The 18,383-nt window shown below is 42.8% G+C and overlaps 1 protein-coding gene across 6 annotated transcripts in view; it reads right to left on the bottom strand.

Moving 5' to 3' along the window:
- SCUBE2 (signal peptide, CUB domain and EGF like domain containing 2) overlaps positions 1-18,383 on the bottom strand; it is a 63,240-nt gene that overhangs the window by 13,019 nt on the left and 31,838 nt on the right. For 3 of the 6 annotated variants that reach the window (XM_060605954.3, XM_060605953.3, XM_060605955.3), the window contains exons 11-16: positions 17,590-17,712; positions 17,046-17,162; positions 16,699-16,785; positions 14,880-14,984; positions 12,126-12,281; positions 11,520-11,726 (exon numbers count right to left, since the gene is read on the bottom strand). In XM_060605954.3, coding sequence (XP_060461937.1) covers positions 11,520-11,726; positions 12,126-12,281; positions 14,880-14,984; positions 16,699-16,785; positions 17,046-17,162; positions 17,590-17,712 — 795 coding nt within the window. The remainder of the gene's footprint in view (positions 1-11,519; positions 11,727-12,125; positions 12,282-14,879; positions 14,985-16,698; positions 16,786-17,045; positions 17,163-17,589; positions 17,713-18,383) is intronic. The other 3 variants (XM_060605957.3, XM_060605956.3, XM_078433189.2) reach the window with 2 other exon arrangements.

Here is an 18,383-nt window from a genome sequence, read left to right as displayed (position 1 = left end):
AATGTTGACTTATTTTTGTGAGAGACAGAAGGGGAGAGAGAGGGAGAGACAGAGAGTGCACACACAAATGAGCATGAGTGGGAGGAGGTGCAGAGAGAGAGGGAGACAGAGAATCTGAAGCAGACTCCACGCTGTCAGTGCAAAGCCCAGTATGGGGCTTGAACCTATCAACCATGAGATCATGACCTGAGGTGAAGTTGGATGCTCAACCGACTGAGCTACCTAGGCACCTCAACACATTCTCTTTTCTACTGAAGCTGCTAAGAAATAGAAAACAAAATGTCACATGATAAAATTAGCTATCATATCTCTTCAATGTCTGTGAGGAGGAATATCTGTTTTCATGCAATTTTCATTTATACTTTTAGGGTTAAACATGGCAAGGCTCTCTATTACCATTAATAAAAATGTCTTTTCATTATTCACTTCAAAATCTAAAAAAGAAAAAAAAAAACCCAAACAAGGTTTTTTCTAAATCATAATAAGCCAAAATATAACATATTTCAAATATTATTTCTACAATGAAATTTCATCAATCAATAAAGTATACTCTAAATTCAAATTTTTAATACTTTTTTATATTGTTTGGATTGCCTTTTATAACATTCATAGTATCATTTTATTTAATTTTATCATATTTTTTTAAAAATTGAAAGTGAACCAAGCTCTCTTGCTTTCCTGGTAAATGTTATAATGAGTCTAATGTACAGATATGCGGCCGACAGAGTCTATAATTCCAGACCTAATTCTCGAATAGGAGAACCACTGGATAGTGGCTTCCATAATGACTCTGGTTTCAGTTCATCTCCCATGAAAAGTGGTGCTGGATTATGTACTAGGAATTCCTGACTTCTTATCCTGTGTCCCTCCTGACTGACCTAGGATGGGCCTACAGCAGGCCAGTAAGTGAGAGAGTAATTCCTTCATGGCTCTACCAAGTCAACTGTCATGAAGTCTGGCAGAAAGTAAATAAAACCCTGGCTGTCTGTCCGGATTCCCTCCAGCCAAGTCATTTCCATTTCTGTAACATGCATGTGCCTAGAGGGATAGTAGCAGACGGCGGCAATGATTTCAAAGCCCCAAGAATCATAACTTTGAGTCAGATCAGCACAGTCTGTTCCATCATAGTTGCCCTGGTGGAAAACGGATCCCTTCCATGGATGAACAGGAATGGCTCTTGTTCTCACTGGAATGAGTAACTGGATGGGCTCCTGCTGCTCTGGGTTTCCACTCTTCCTCAGAACAATTTAAACCCCCCAAAGCCTTTTCAAGATTACATTTTGAGAAGCCTCACAATGTCCCACATCTGTTGCAATTTTCCAACTGAGCAAAGGGCTGAGAAATGGCCCCTTGGGCTGCCCTGCAGAAAAGAGGGCACTGGTTCTTTTTTCTCCCAGTGAAAGGCCTGCTTCACACAAACAAACTCATATTGTCACTCACAGTTTCCATTTTCCTTCCAGAAAGACCTACAGAAATAATTCCTGCCAAGCACCTTCCAAATTAATTTGTTTCTTTCACAAGGGAAAAATGAGCTAAACAGTAAAAAGTGATGCTGAATGTCATGAAGAGATGCCTGAAAACAGCTTTTTGCAAATGTGCTGAAGATCTGGCCTAAAGAGGCCTCAATCACACGTTCCAGTTGGTTCTCTTTTCTCCTCCAGCAGCCAGCTTGTTTTGCTGCCCCAGACAAAGGAGTCAATTGCCCCCAGAACACTTCACGATCACAGCAAAGCTTTTGTGTGTCTTCAGTGACCATTAAAATCCCATTCTCAAATCCCACACAGCTGTTTTCTCCCTCTATTAAAAAAAAAAAAAAATACAAGAAAGCTTTTCTGATGCAAAAAGGAGAGACCAGCAGGGACCAGGATTAATGGCGACAAAGAGACCTGAAGGCTCACCCTCTTTTCAACACTATGGCCTTTGAGTATTTCAGGCTATGGACAAACACTATGGTCTCTCTGTGGTGAAGATGGTGAACCTAATAAAAGAGGTCACTCTCTAGCATCTGACTTGTTTTCTTACGAGGCACGCCTTGACTTCTGAAGGAAAGCCACAAGCTGCCCACGCCGGCCGATTCCCAGGGTGTTCTGGAGCTGCTGCTTTGTCACAGCTCAGAGGCTAAGACAATGCTGTGGCCTTGGGATTCTGGTTTGAAGTTCTTTTAAAGGAGCTGTTCAGAATAACAGGAAAGAGCACCCCTTCGGGCTGAGAGGCTGAGCTGCCACACCCATCCAGGTTTCTGGTGTGTGCTCAGGTTTGCTGTTTGAAAACGTTCTTAGAGTTGGGGCAGAGAGATGAGTGCAGCTGACACCTTCCTGAGGAGGTGGGGGGGGGGGGGGGTTCCCCAAGGCATGCTGTGTTCTCTTCCTGCCTAGTTAACTGGGGCTGAGATGTCACTTCCTTCAGAGGGCCTCTTTTGCCCTGGATTTAAATATTTCCCCAAAGATTTGCCCTTTGCCCTCTTTTGTTTTAATGTTGGTGGCTATCCTTGGGATTTCATCTGTTGTCCCTGTGAAAATTCATTACTTCAGTTAAATGCTTAGCATTAATGATGTGCTAAGCACTGTTCTAAACAGAACTGGAGATATAGCAGAGAAGACAGATAAGGTCCTGCCCTCAAGGGGCTCTCATTCTAGTGGAGAATAGGGACAATAAGTAAGCAAATAAATAAATATATAGTAGAATGCTACCTAGAGGTAAGCATGAATGGAGGAAAGTGCAACAGGGTAAGAAGGTAGGAGAGTGGTGGAGTGGGGGTTGTATATATGTTGTCTTAAAGAGCATCCAGGCTTTCCTCTCTGAACAGAGACCAGACTGAAATGAGGGAAATGGCCTTGTGATGGGATTGCCTAATGGAAAAAAAAAAAAAAAAGCCAGTGTAGCAGGAACACAGTGAAAGGGTCAGGGTGATAGGAGAGGAATTCTAAAAAGCAAGCAAGGGCCAGATTACATAGGTTCTTGAAGGTCACGGTAAGAAAATTAGATCTTACACAAGGTATATTGGAGGCTTCGCATAGGGGAGCCACATGATCTGACTTATGTTTTAACAGATCGTATGGCTGCTATGTGGAGAACACACTGAGTCAGGCAAGGGTAGGAAAACGAGTCAGAGCCTGTCACAATAGACTGGGCCCAGGATGATAGTGACTTGGAATAGAGCGGTAATGATGGAGGAAGACAAAACTATGTAGATCCAGGATATAATCTGAAAGCAGATATGATAGGATTTGCTAATGGATTGGATGAGAAGCATGAAAGAATGAGAGAGGTCAAGAAGACTGTGAGGTTTTCAATTTGAGCAATGAGGTAAATAGAAGTGCTATTTGCTGAGATGAGGGAGAAGCAGGTTTTACTTGGGAGGGAGGGAGGGAGTAGGATAAAATGTTTTGTGGAGTTTAAGATGTCTGTTGGCCATGCAAGTATTGATATTGAGAAGGCATTGGTTTTACTATTGGTCTCCAAGGTAGCATATTACACCTCGGGGTTTACAAAATGATCCACTGGGTGCAGACAAAGCATTTTCCCATCTATGCCTATTAATTTTTACCTAAAAAAAAAAAAAAAATAAGAAATAAAGAAAGGTTCACTGGTTTAGTGTAGGGTATAAGATTGGTCCCACAGTCTGTCCACATCTCCATGAGTCAGAGACACATGGGAAGTAACAAGGTCTCCAAGGAAAGGGAAAAACAGGCATCCACAGCTCTGAAGGTGGGAAGGTACTGACTGCTTTGCTTCTTTTCAAAGTATTGAGAATTACAGTTTGCCTAGTTGAATAGATCTTTTGATTATATTATCCAGTTTCAGCCAAGCTAACTGGCACAAAATAGAGAGCAGCTTCATACAATCATACAGAAACCCTGGACTGAGCAGGTATGGGTAAACAGCAGGGAAGAGCCAGGTGGACATGCCTTTCACTACCGAACTAGTTCTCTGTCAAACATCAAGAGATGGAAACAGTAATGATTTCATCAGACCTGACAAGAGTTGAGCCAAAACACTGGCAACTCACAAAAAGACTATTTGAAAGATGGCTTTATAACCACTACTGTTAGCAATGAACCTTTCCAAATTATAAATATGGTACCTTAAGATGCTGGCCAGTTATTTTTAAATTTTGTTTACTTAATCTGTAACTCATTCTTCTATCTTTTATGATAGGCATAATATGTTAGCCAATAGTATAAGTATGTGACTTTTACACAAACATTCATAAATTCAAAAATATTTCACTGTGTGTGTGGGGGGGGGGGGGGTGAAGACCATTGAACACACCTGAGATAAAGAAGTCCATAATTCAAAAGAGAGGTTAGAGCTGGAGAGGGCAGTTTGGCAGTCACCAGCACATGGTGGTATTTAAAGATCTGGCAGCGAATGAGGTCATGTAGGAGAGTGTGAAGATACAAGATGGGGGACAGAGGACTGAGCCTTGGGATATCTGATGTTTAGAGATCAAAAATTAGGGGAGAAGCAACATGTAAAATAAAAAGGGAGCAGCCATTGAGGTGGGAGGAGAGCCAGAAGAGTGTGGTGTCTGAAACTCAGGAGAAGAGAGTGCTTCCAGGAGGAGGGAGTGGAAATAAGTACCTGGATGAGAGTTGGCAACTGGAATTGGTAACATAAAAGTGGTTCAAAAAGCGTCATAGTGCTTTTCTTGGGAAAAGCAGTTTCAGTAGAGGGGTTGGGAACAAAAACCAGACTGACTAGAGTTGAGGAGAAAATGGGAGGGGAGGACGCAAAGACAGCAAGTTTAGATAACTCTTTCAAGGCGTTTGGCTCTCTGGGGGTGGGGGGGGGTGGTCAAAGAAATGAGGCAGTATTTGGAGAGAGGCATGAAGTCAAAGGAGGGTTTGTTTGGTTTTTCCGACAAGAGATAGGTTTGTGTGCTGTTGGAAATGATCTAGCAGAGAGGAAGAATTCTGAGACGAGGGGTCACTGGGGACAATAACAGAAGCAATGTTTTTGAGAAGGTGAAAGCAAATGGGCTCCAGAGCCCAACTGGAGAAGCTGACCTTGGCAGGAGCATGGGCTATTCATCCATTTTTACAGGAAGTGGGTCAGAGTATGTGTGAACAGATGCAGGACAGGAGGGCTGGTCTGTACATGATAAGATAAAGTTATTTTCCTAGCCTCCCAGAAGCTCATGGACATCACTGCCTGGAAGTCTTGCTGCAACTCAAATTTAACTTGCTCAAAGGGAATGCTTCTCTTCCCCTCCCTGCCCAGTCCTTCCTACCCCTCTGGCTTTGCTCTTTATAAATGGCATCTCTACTCCCCCAGGCACCAAGACTCCAACCCTTGCAATCCCACACGCAGTTATTATTCCAGACCTATTTCCTCCCTGCCCCATCAGTCAGCTGCAGCATTCTGCGGCTGTGTCCCTTTTGTCCATCTGCTAATCCTCACCTCTGTGGCAGTAGGGTCCTTTGATCCTCACCATCTCCTATCTAGAGATGAATAACCTCCCAACTACTTCCCTTGCCTTCTGTTCCTCCCTGCTTCAGCCCTGTCACAGCATAAAGTCATGCTAAAGTACTTCTCGGACTGCTTCCCTCCCTGACTCCAAAACCTCCTTGACTTGACTCCCAGCACTCCTCTTAGCATCTTTGATTCAGAACTCAGCCTTTAGTCTCCTTTTCTGAGTTTTCTTTCTTTCTCATGCTCTCTCAAGAGCCTATTTTTTTCTGCTTTTCTTATAAATCTTTTCTGATTATTTCTTCCCCAGTGATCACATTCATCCAGCCACTCAACCAACCCACAGGCTTTTTCTTCGTGCCTCCTTGCATATGCAACGGGGCTGGGTGAGATTAAGGACCTATGCGAATGAAATGAAGGATCAAGGCCAAGTCAGAAACCTCTGAGCTCACACTGACTTTTCCTCTTCTCAATCCCTAATCCAATTTATTACCAAATGTTACTCACATTTCCTGCTAAGTATTTCTAGAATCCATCGCTTCTTTTCTACTCCATCTAGTGCCTTCATGTTCTCAACATCTCTCATGCAAAGCATTCAAAGCCTCCCAAGTTGGGTTTTCTGCCTGACTCTCAATGATCCTGACTCTCAATGCAGTAAAAGAAATCTTTCTAAAATACAAGTATGACCTGGACATTCCCTGATTACAAGCACTCTAATGGTACCTTGTCACCTAGATATAAAGTCAAGGCTCCTTAGCAACATATTCAAGGTCTCTCATGACCTGCATGCTTTTCCCACTAGCCTAGCTACCCACCACATCCTACCTTGTGCTCTTGGTTTGGTAATACTGAGGTGTCAACCACCCCCAGGGGCACATCTTGCTCAGTCTCATTCCCCAGCGCTACTCCTCTGCCAGAATACTCCTCCCCATTTACACGTCCTCCGTGCCTCCTTTAAAACTCAGTGAAGGCTTCTCTTTGGGGAAGGCTTCTCTAACTCTTCCCTGGGAGGGCTAAGGGTGACTTGAGGGATTGTGTCTTATTTATCCAGGCCTCCTCAGCACCCACTGCAGAGCTGGCCCATTGTGGGTTCTCTATATGAGTGCTATAAGAGTTAGAGAATCACACGACACAGGCTGTACCCGGAAATGAGAGCATTCACACTGAGAGAGGAACACAGGCTCTTGAGACAGATCTGGATTTGAACGCTGGCTCTGCCACATTGGCAAAACTCCTTACCTCCCTATGTCTTAGTTTCCTTATCTGTAAAAAAGGCATGATGCAAATAGACTTGCAATGAGGACTGAAGGACATAATATATGTAAAGTGCTTAGCACAGTGCCAAACACATTGTAAGTGCTCAATAAATGTCAACATTTTGCCAAATTCTGTTTTTTAAACTCTTTTAATGAAAAGAATTTCCTACTACTTGTTGGGATGAGCACTGGGTGTTTGTATGTAAGCGATGAACCATGGGAATCTACCCCAAAAACAAAGAGCACACTTTACACACTGTACGTTAGCCAATTTGACAACAAATTATATTAAATAAATAAATAAATAAAAAATAAAAGAATTTCCTACCAAGTCTGTGTGATAAGTATTGGTCTAATATTGGTCCATATTGCTAATATAAGCTTTATAATTTCCATGATTTAAAACAGATAAGAAAATTTCTGTGTGTTCAATTCCAAATAATTTCTCAATTCTGAAATAATTAATAAGAAAATGTCTGGCTCATTCCTGCCTCAGGCCATTTGCACTTGGTGATCCCTCCTCAGCCAGAACTTCCATTGCCCCCATCAGAGCTTTACAAGGCCAGCTCCTTCTCATTTAGGTCTTAGATCAAATGTCACCTGCTCTGAAAGCCTTCTTGAACAACTGTGGAGAGTAATCCCTCCTCCCTTCTGTCCTCTGTATTATTATCTTCATAGCATTTTTAACTTCTGAAATTATTTTTTTCTTTACTTTTTTATTGTCCATGTCCTTCTGTTAGAATGTGAACTTCATAACAGCAAGCTCCTCACCCATTATGTTCACTGCTTCATCCTAAGTTCAGAGTGGTATCTCAATAAATATTGCTTGAATTAATTTTTCTCAATTGCTGCAGAGGAAAGTTACTGCTGTTGAAAGTTGAATTAAACCTTCTCAGTTTCTCTCAAGAACTCAGGCACAAAATTATTCCCAGTTTTCCAGTTGCCTGGATTGTGTCTTCTAAAAATTTCAGCAAGTTTTCAGAATAATCAATATAAAAATATATATTTTGGCAAGTGTATTCCTTAAATAATTCATCCTTTATAAAAGGATAAATGGCTATGAAAGAAAAATAGAAATCCATGTCATCTTTATTTTTTCTTTAGGTATAAAGGGCTTTGTGAATTTTATGGAGCTTAAGGAATTTGTTCCTCAGAGAATGTAATCACTATTTTTTTTTGACATCAAGCTAGAATTGATAACAGATGGTACAAAGGTCACCTGCAGCAGACTGTCCCCAAAGTTCTTAAATGCCAAATGAATGAGACCTTTCTATGCAAACATAAGTACAATAAATAAAGTGTGTTATGGGTCAGAAGTGATTATGTTCTTTGATGTAACTTAGGACTTTAACACTTATTTTTTAAGTGATATTGGAAAAGCAACAATTTGGTGGAAAAATAGGCAAAGAATGCAGATATTCCCAGAAGAAGAAATCCAAATGGCCACAGACGTATGATAGCATACTCAGTTTCACTAATAATCTAAGAAAAACAAGTTAAACTTGGTAGAAGTAGACTTCTATGACATTTCAAACCTACAGGCCACGTGCACAAAAAAGGATATTCACTGCAGCATTTTTTGTTGTTAAAAAAATTAGGAACAACTTAATTAAATGTTCACCAATGTGGGTATGGTTAATAAATACTAGTATCTTAGAACAAATACAGACTAGGAAGCTTTAAAAGAAATAAACTTAGCTCCTCTATTAGCATGGAAGGATGTTCATGATCTACTCTTTTTAGAAACAACCCAGCACTATTCAAATTGTATTGATACATTTTTTTAAAAATGTTTTTTTCATACATCAGCCTATAGCTGCCAGTTATCCTTTTAAGACATGAGTCAGAAACCCTGTTACTCCTCTGCTTAAAACTTTTTGCTGACTTTGTTTCTCACTCAGAGTCAGAGTCAGAGCCCTCACCCAGATTTCCATCCCCACCTGGTCTGGCCCTTGGCTACTGCTCTGACATCCTCCCTTTACCCTCCCTCCCCCACCTATCTTCCTGGCCTGCTTTCCCTTACCTTGGGGTTTCAGTACTTGCTGTTTCCTTGATCTGGGACTCTTCCCCCAGATATTCCCATAGGTTGCTTCTTCCATCTCTAACATCTCTGTCCAAATGACACTTTGCAACAACCACAGTCCCTGACCATAGTCTACATTAGGGGAGAGTATGTTCCTCCTCAGCCCTCCCCCTTCCCTGCCACTTTCTATTCCACTTCCCTGCTTACCCTTCATACCCTTATCACCATCCACTACACCACGTATTTCCTTCTTTATTGGTTTGTGGTCTGTCTTCCTCTTCCAGAATTGTAAATGCTAGGAAGGCTAAGATTTTTGCCTTTTTGTGTCATTACTGGATTCCCAGCTCCTAGAATAGTACCTGACACACAGTAGGTGCTCAATAAATATTTACTAAATAAATAAAATTTCATTTTTATATGTATATAACAACAGATATAGAAAAATACATAGCAACCTGTTGACAGGAATTCTTTCCCAAGAGTAGGATTAGGAGAGCTTTTACCCTTACTGTATACATTTCTGTACCACTTGAAACGTACACTAATTTGGTAATGGAAAACTAAATAAAAAATATTTTAAAGGAAAAATGTAATGGTTCCATCTGTCCTCCCAGTGACTCAAAATGTTTTTGGGATCTCCTTTCTGCTGACATTGAAAGTAATTTCCAAAAAGAACTATCCTAGGCATGTCTCCACTGTATATACCATCCAGAGTTCAGAAAATACCAGTAAGCTTGGGATTTATGATGTTCAAATAGTCCAGGAATATAAGGAACATACGACAAGCTCCCCCGTCCCCCCTCACTCACTCCCTGCCCCTTTGCCCATGGCATGTGTCTTCTGGGTTAAAAAAAAAAAAAAAAAAAAAAAAAAAAAAAAAAAAACCTTTCTAATTAACATATGCAGCCCCTTCTTATACACACTTTCTCCCTTCACCAAGGAAGAAATTTCACTGATAATTCTTTGTGCTGTTTTCTCTACATGGTAAAATCTTCAACACTGCTGTCAGGGTGAACCTGATTTGGTTCCATGTGGGCTACAAAATTCATCCATTGCTAGAGGGAGCTCTTGAGACAAGACACATTGCCTCTCAACAACAAATTCAACCTAACTTAGCATGACAAGCATCTCAGGACACATTAATACACACAACAGCGACATAAACCCCATACCAAGTGTCTTTCACAAGTTGTCATGGTCATGAGGCCTCTGTTTAAGTAACTCTTGATCCTCGTTCTTGAGCCTTTTCCATTGGAGCACAGCCATGGTAGTATTAGTAATACTTTAGTTTTTCCTGATTTCTTCACTGGCCACAAAGCTCCCTGGCAAGCCCGTAAGGCCTCTCTCTACCAGGATAGCAAATGGGGAAAGGGGATGCAATTTAGCTCTCAGAGGTCAGCAGGAAGACTGGTCTGCCTGTCCCTGACAGTTTCTGCAACTCACTCCGTAAAGTAGGGCAGCAACAGCCAACTCTCATCACCATTTTGGTATGGAAACAAACTTCTAGAATTTTAAATGAGAACCAACCAGCTGGGTTGTTTCTTAATTTTTTTCTTTTTAAAAGAGTTAGCTAGAATCAAACTCAAGACTATTTGAAAACCAGACCCTGGTGGACAATTATACTTGATTTTATACTTGATTTTTACTTCGTTTTGAGAAAGCAACAGAGTTGGGGTTATTGCCCACAACTCTTCTGAATGAGTGCCCTGGGCTCAGCTTTGCTTCTTGAAAAACACTGGCTTATTACTCCTTAGCACAAGCCTCATTTCTAGGGTTTTGCGATTCTAATGCCACTTGAGAAAGGACAGCAATTTTTCTGGAGGGGTCTGGTTATCAAAATGCACCTTACTTGAGACCAGACCACAGGCTTGGAGTCAGACCATCAGTGTGATCTAGAGCCAAAGAACCTGGCCTTCTGAGCTCCAGATTGTTCCTCTGTTCAATGGAGATAATAAGACCTACCTGGTAAGATGACTGGGTTAAAGGAGATACTACAGATACCGCGCTTAACGTCGTACTTGTGTCAGATGAAAACTCAGTAAATCATTACCATGATTATTATAATGTGAGACTATAAAGTGATTACCTATAAAGCTAGACTCTCACATTATTGCCCAAAACAGCTCCTCTCCACCAACAAATCTCAAGACCGACCACCCTTAAACCTCCTGCCTAGAACTTCATCAGAGGAATAGAATTGGCGTAGTTCAAATGCCGGGACTCAAACTTAATTCTGAAACACTCACACAGACACACCCATATATGGAACTGACACTACTAGGAGCCTTGGGCTGAAGCTCAGGGATCTCATTAGGCTGCCAAGTGCCCCCCCTTCCAGCCTTGCCTCTGCACAAAACTATGGTCAGGAGATTGTTCATTGCCAACACTGTTCATTGCCAACATCAGTCGAGCCAGAGGGAGACAATGGGGAACTGACAGTGGAGCGTGCAGAAGGCTCAAGGGTGCCTTACACCTATAGTCCTGCCTCTTGCCCGGGACCACAAGGCTCTGAAGATCATCATCGCTCAGACCCTTTAAGGTCAGCACTCCCTCTTGTCATCAACCCTACCTCTTCCTTTCCATCCCTCAATCCAGCATTTATTAAGTGCCCACCAACAAGCCAGACACTGTGCCAAGTGCTGGGGAGCTCCTGGCCCAGCAGGTACATCAGACACCAACATATAGATCCCAAGTAAGAGTGGTGTCTAGGGTGTTCTCTGGAGTGAGTCCAGAGAGGGAGAATAGGCCACACTTTGGGTTACCCTGAGTCTTCATGGAGATCCAAACAATTCCTTTAGCGAGAAGGTCCTGGCCAGCAGGTCACTCACCACATTGGTGTCCTGCATGGCCCTGGCCCACTCTGCAGGACTCTACTCGGTGTTCAGATGTTCTGGGAGACTTTTTTGCCACTTCAAGGTCCATGCCCGAGAGCTGGAGGTGAAACTGCTCCCTGTGGGCAGCCTTCCGGAGTGCGCGGATGGCTTTCCGGAGCCGCTTCTCAGTTCGCTTTACGATGCAGCTCAGGTCACAGGAAGCTACGGGAATGAGAGGGACAGCAGTGGGGAAGGAGGTCAGGCTGCAGGATATGAGGATGTCCAGACACCCGCTGCAGGACCCACCAACACCCGCTGTTCCCTGTGGACAGAGTGGGGGGAAACCTGGGGCTGGGCACCTAGCAGGCTGGGCAGCATTTGATTCCAACAGAAATTTGTTGACCAAAACCGAAGCTTTGAGTTTTTATGGAGCAGATTAAATCATGAGGTTCCAAACCAATTCAGTCTAGTTTGGGAGTGAAAAAAATCAAAAAACAAAAAACAGGAGATACTTCAGTGGTTGCAGTACTTTTTTCCCCCAAGAATGATGAAAAGTGAAAGGCAAAAGAGTCAGGAGCAAGCTGTGAGCAGCCTGACACCAAAGACTGTGTTCAAACCAACCTGTCACCTCCTTTTGGTTAGTTTCAAGTTCAAACTCAACAGTGATAAACATTTCCTTAGTGGCGCTTGGTCGGCCAGGGGCTCCTGGGACTTGCTTGCCAGAGCTGCATGTAAGGTTTGCGTAGCGGAAGCTCTCTTTTACTGAGCTGTGCTTCTCTGTATGAAGAAACAAAATTATCGGAAGCCAGATCCTGGCAAAGCACTCAGTTGAACATTCGCTAGAGCTCAGTAAACATTTCATTAAAACAACTCTCAAGGGACTAAGTGATTGACTCCAGATGCCAAGACGTTGCAGCTAGGAGCACGATGACATTTTAAATTCAAAGAGCCAGTATTGCCTCCTATATAACTTAACAATTTAGCCCTTGAAAATTATTTGCATGGGTGAATGCTAGATGTTTCTGACTGACCAGCCACATTTGTGGAAGACAGGACACCAGGGTCGCCTTGCATTCCTAACTGACAGTCTGCTAAGGTGTGCTCGTGTTCTCACAGTTGGTTTCCTTAGAGCTGGACTGTGATGTACCAAGCAGGGGCTGAGGCTTCAAATAGGGAACGAGCATAAAAGTAGAAAGAAAACCAACTCCTGCTTTCAGGCAAACTGACCTTGGAGTAATTCTAACCTGAAGGGGAAGCTGGAAAGCACATTAACAGTGAGGTCTCATTTTGAAATAACCAGGAGCAATATACGGCACAAAGCATCTAGAGAACCAAACAATATCATGAAGGCATCTAGGGTGGGAGGGAAAGTGTTGTGTAAGGCAAGGCTCTGCACATCCTTATTCCAGACTCTGGCCATCTCTCCTCCTCCCCTCCCATGGCTTCCAGTGTATATTTTAACTAATGGCTGTTAACCCAAACCACATTATCATCCACACAACTGATTTGTCTGATTTTTAAAGTTTTAATGTTTATTTATTTTTGAGAGTGAGAGAGAGAGAGAGACAGAGCACAAGTGGGGGAGGGGCAGGGAGAGAGGGAGACAGAATCCAAAGCAGGCTCCAGACTCCGAGCCCAACATGGGGCTCGAACTCACCAACCGTGAGTGACCTGAGCTGAAGTCGGAGGCTTAACTGACTGAGCCACCCAGGTGCCCCTGATTTATCTATATTTTAAACTCTTACTTTACTCAACTGATGTATCATCTGTATCATATTTTTCTTCAACACTACAAGGATGTTCAAAGCAATGGGTGATCAGGAGCCAAAGGAAGGAGGAGGCAGATTAATTCTCCCTCACACCTAAATTTCCCCTAAAAATCCATCTTACCTTTTCAAAAGGCTAACTTCAAATCTCAAACTAAACAGTCATTTTGAATATTTTTCTCCTTCAATTTTCCCAAATCTATATTTTAAACTTTTTATTTTGAAATAAGTTTAGATTTACAGATAAATTGCTCAGATAGAACTGAGAGTTCCCGTATACACTTGGTTGTTTCCCCTAATGCTAACATCTTACATTAACATGTATATTTATCAACACTAAGAAATTAACATAGTATAATACCATTAAAGAAACTAAAGACCAAGTCTCTTTTAAAATAATGCTTTTTTCCTCTGATCTAAAAGTATAAATGCTCACTGTGGAGAATTTGGAAAATGCAAAAAAAAAAAAATTAAAAATTAAAATCTCCTGCATCCTCCCACCTAGTTATTACTACTACTGATGAAATGGTGAGTTTCCCTTCTTTTCCATCTAGTCACACTTTTTCTTACATAGTTTGGGTTGTTTAGATACACAAAATCTTACTCTCCCCTTCTGCATCTTAGCATTTTATTACAAGAACATTTTCCTATGTCATTAAACATTCTTTGGAAACACATAATTAATAGCTGCATAATATCCCATCAAATGGGGGCACCTAGGTGGCTCAGTCGGTTAATTGACTGATCTCAGTTTCAGCTCAGGTTATGATCTCATGGTTCATGAGATCGAGCCCCGTGCTGTCAGCACAGAGCCTGCTTGGGATTCTCTCTCTCCCTCTCTCTCTGCCCCTCCCCTGCTCGCATGCACGCATGCACACCTGCACTCTCTCTCAAAAGTAAACAAATAAACTTAAAAAAAAATCCCATCAAATGGAGGTACCAAAATTAATCTCAATTAGTTTCTTAAAAAAAAACTGGCAAAAGTGACTACAGTGAGCTTTGTTCATTTGTATGATTTATTAGAGGTAAACTAAGGAAAGAAGCATCCCTAATCCATGAATCCTGATTTTTTTTTAATCTCTAAAATTATTCTATGAAATAATACTGGAAATGTGAGCTGCGGAAGGAGTGTTGCGTTCTGTTCTCTAAAAGGTCAGTTCTACTTGGATGGTGTTTGTTCTGCTGAAGTTAATGGAGTCACTGCCTCCAAAGACTGGATCCAGCAGGAAAGCTGGATATTACATCTTAGTTCATCAAAGATTATCCTGAGCCAAACCTCTTTCATTTCTTTGGCTTATATTCCAAGTGACTCTAAGATCTAGAAAATTTAACCCAATATGATCACAAATTGACAATGCATCTTAAAGTCCTTATTGATTCCTGTGAACTCATATGTTACCCCAGAGCTTTACCATCTGTACCTGGCAAAGGAAACCCTGAAGTATAACTCCAGAACTATACAGAGGTGCTAGGTTAGCTCCTCTTCCTCCTGCGAAGAGAGTCCTTGCAGATTCTGGACTGTTCAATCCCATCTGAAGGGCTCGGCTTGTTACAGGCCCTTTTCCCAACATGCAGGCAAGCTCCCTGCACCAGCCATCTGATTCCATACCTGGTAGTGCTGGCCGCAGACCCTCGGGAAACCGCTCAGCCTTTTTCAAACTACACTTGCCTTCATTTAGTTTAAAGGTTACACTTGTCCTGATGGTGGCGACATCTTCAGAAAGAAACAAGTGAGAGATGTTATCTTCAGAGACAAAGGAATGGAAATACCTGGTGGGTAGTGGCAAGCTATCCGTAGGCTATACACTGCACACCCTGAGCTCCTCTCTTACCCTGAGACCACAAAAGATTTGGATCATGGAGTGCCCGTTACCCTGAGGCTGCGGACACCAGGAGCCTCCTAAGAGTTACACTTATCCCTTCATCTGAAGTGAATCCTGTGTTCGAATACAATAAAGAGAGAACCTAAAACAACCTGAACGCTGAGATGAACCATGAAGTCACTTTTATGCCTTCCCAAGAAAGAAGACCAGAATCTCCTAGTTCAAATTTAAACAAGACTGCTGATGGAAATGGTGAAGGGCAGATTCTCCTGGATAAGTCTTTCCTGGGTGGACAAGGTTGAGGGAGCAGACAGGGATGGCACTCACTAAATGTGGCTAGGATGTTCAGGGTCTGGGGAAAGTGACAGTCCCACTTTTAGGGCCTCTTGTGCAAAATTCTGCTCTCCCTCCCACAATCAGTCTTAATCATATGTCAAGTTCTAGAACCAAAGACCAGGATTCATGCTTTAGCTCTTTGACTTATGATGAGAACTTAAGCAAGTTACTAAAGCTCCCTAAGCCTCAGTTTCCTCATTTGTAAAACAGACAAAATTGGGGTACTTACATGAGGATTATGTAATCCTTATGAGGATTAAATGAGATAATAAAAAAATAAAGTTTATCCTACTGTCTGGCACAAAGTAAGAACTGAATGACTATTAACTATTTGCTTGCCCATCCTGGGGGTGGCCTAAATTTCCAAGTGCCCATCACTGAGGGATTTGGTGAAACAGACCATGATATCTGTTCTGACTGGGTCCAAATGTTAGGCAAGAGAGGCAGTGAAGGATGATGCTTACGACTCTAGATCTAGACTTCTGGTTAAAATCCTGGCTCCACTATTTCCTATCTGAGTCACATTGGGTATATCATTTCACCTCTCTGAACCTCAGTTTCTTCATCTGGTTAATGAGGATAATAGCAAAATTGCGCCGAGGGTTGCAGTGTGGATTAGATCAGATAATACATGTAATACAGAGGCTGGTATGTTTTAACTGCTCAATAAATATATTCGAGTATTCTTACCAGCTAGCTCTGCTCATGTATGTAATACAGACATCAGGAACTATTTGCTCATTCAGATATTCTCATGACATAATCATAGAGATATCTAAATCAAGGAGGACAAGGCTACTTAAAAGCTTTAAATTTCATTCTTTGTCTTTTGACAAACGAGAAAGTGTTCAGGCCTTTTTCTCTGGAGAGAATCCTTGCGCCCCATCATGCCCATGCCTATCTCTACCAACTCCATGTGCTCCAGGCACACATTGCTTTCTGGGCCTTTCAGGTGCTCTGGGGTACAGGGAGTTTGGGAGACCCGAATCTCCAGATCTAAGAGTTCTGTGCCCCTCTGCCCAAGATGACAACCCACCAGGGCTGAACACAGAGCATCCTAGCACACGGTGGACAGTCAGTAAGTATTTGTTACACAGTGAGTCAGTTTTCAGGCACAAAGGCTGTGGGCAAGAACATCCTGTAACGCACTCACAGCAATGAGGAGATTAAGAGAAAAGAAAATAAAGCCAGCGCCCAGAACTGCACCTCAAGAATGAAGCCCATTTAACACAGTGAACCCCAGAGAGAACACGCAGATTTGGTAATTACCCCCGAAAGCAGAGTCATTGGATTTTTGCTGTTTGCTCCTGAGAGAAGAGGAAGAGCCGCAGGTGACAGAGTAGGCCTCTTGCAGTCCTGACAGACAGAATGTGGGTTGTCAACATGAAAGCAAGGTTAAGGTCTCTCCTGGTAGCAGCTAAAATCACCCCCCACCTCCCATTCCACGTGGACCACTAGACAAATGCTCAGCATATGGGTGTCAAGGCATGGGCCTCTGGTGGTCAAGGGGCAGCTGGTCAAACACCTGGAAATCCTTTGAGGGTGTTTAACACCTAAAGGCCAGGAAGGCCTGGTTCTGGCATGAGGACTTGCCCCAGGGACTGAGACCCACTCACCTGAAGAGAGGTGAATGCCAGAGTGACATCTGAGGAAGCATCTGTCTCCTCCACCACTCCTACCGCAATGCAGGGACACATGGGGTGATACACTAGTGGGCAGGACCCCCTTCACTTCTAGACAGGACAAAAAGCAGACACTTATAGAAAGAGAAGGACACTTCCAGGCATGATAAAGGCAGCTGAGTTCCAGACATCCAAGGCCCCAAGAAAAGAAGGTGGAACTGATACCCAGCACAGAACACAAGACACAGGGTGCCATGTCCCTCCAAGGTAAGGAAGCCACTTGTGTGCTATTTTTTTCCATGCAGAAAAACAACCAGAAAAACAGAAGTGCTCCAACCTACACAGAAGCACAGAAGGAAACACCAAAGAGCCTGTAAAGTATCTCCTGTTTTTGAACTATTTAAAGAATGGCTGCTGCCGCTGAGGGGAGAAGAATCAGTGAAGGGATGGTCAAGTGCACTCCGGGCCCAGTTGGACATGGGAGAGAGCTGCCAGTGGCAGTGTGAGCCCGCTGACTGTGAGCCTCGGTACCCCTTACCCACACAGTCTTTTTTATTCCAGTGGAGCTTGTATGCAGAGTGACATCGGCATTCATAGCTGCCCACAGTGTTCACACAGACCTGCTGACAGCCTCCATTGTTGACGCTGCACTCGTTGGTGTCTGTGGAACAAAACACTCTCCTGTCACAGCAGCCCATGGATGACCGGGCTGGTGCTGTCCCTCCCTTGAGGAAGTCACATGGTTGAACTCACTAAGCAAAGGGCAGGTGCTAACTGCCTTCAGGATGTGCACCTGGCACCAGCAGACCCCACTCCCCACTCAGTGGATTTCCTGGCATAGGCCTCGCCAGGATGGTCTCAAGTTCCGTTCTTGACCAAACATTTCCCCCATTCAGGATACTCAGAAGGGCGGCACACTCTACTTTCAGATGTCCAAGCTCAAGCACTGCATAGCCCATCCTCCTGGGCTACATACCAAGGGAGATAGAATTAGGATTCTTCACTTGACAGTTCATATTCAGTAGGTGGAATATAGAAAAGGAAAATGACTTGCACTAATTCCCATCAACCTGAGACTGAGTCTAGGTTGGAAGGTGGTCCATCAAAAACCCAGACACACATCCATATTCAGGGAATATTTTCTTGAATATATTCTTGGTGGACTGGAAAAGTACATTTTTAGCCATGCCAAGGATGTATCGAAAAGAAGAGAGACAATACTATCTATACCAAATCCCACTACGCTCCATTCTTATTATGTATAGAACACAAGGATTGGGCAGGAAGTATTTAGGCCAGTAGTTCCCAAATATTCGGATACTCAGTAATACC

Source organism: Panthera onca, chromosome D1, assembly GCF_046562875.1.
Source record: "Panthera onca isolate mPanOnc1 chromosome D1, mPanOnc1 haplotype 2, whole genome shotgun sequence".
In the NCBI taxonomy this organism is placed as follows: domain Eukaryota; kingdom Metazoa; phylum Chordata; class Mammalia; order Carnivora; family Felidae; genus Panthera; species Panthera onca.
This window is presented reverse-complemented; position numbering and strand designations above follow the sequence as displayed.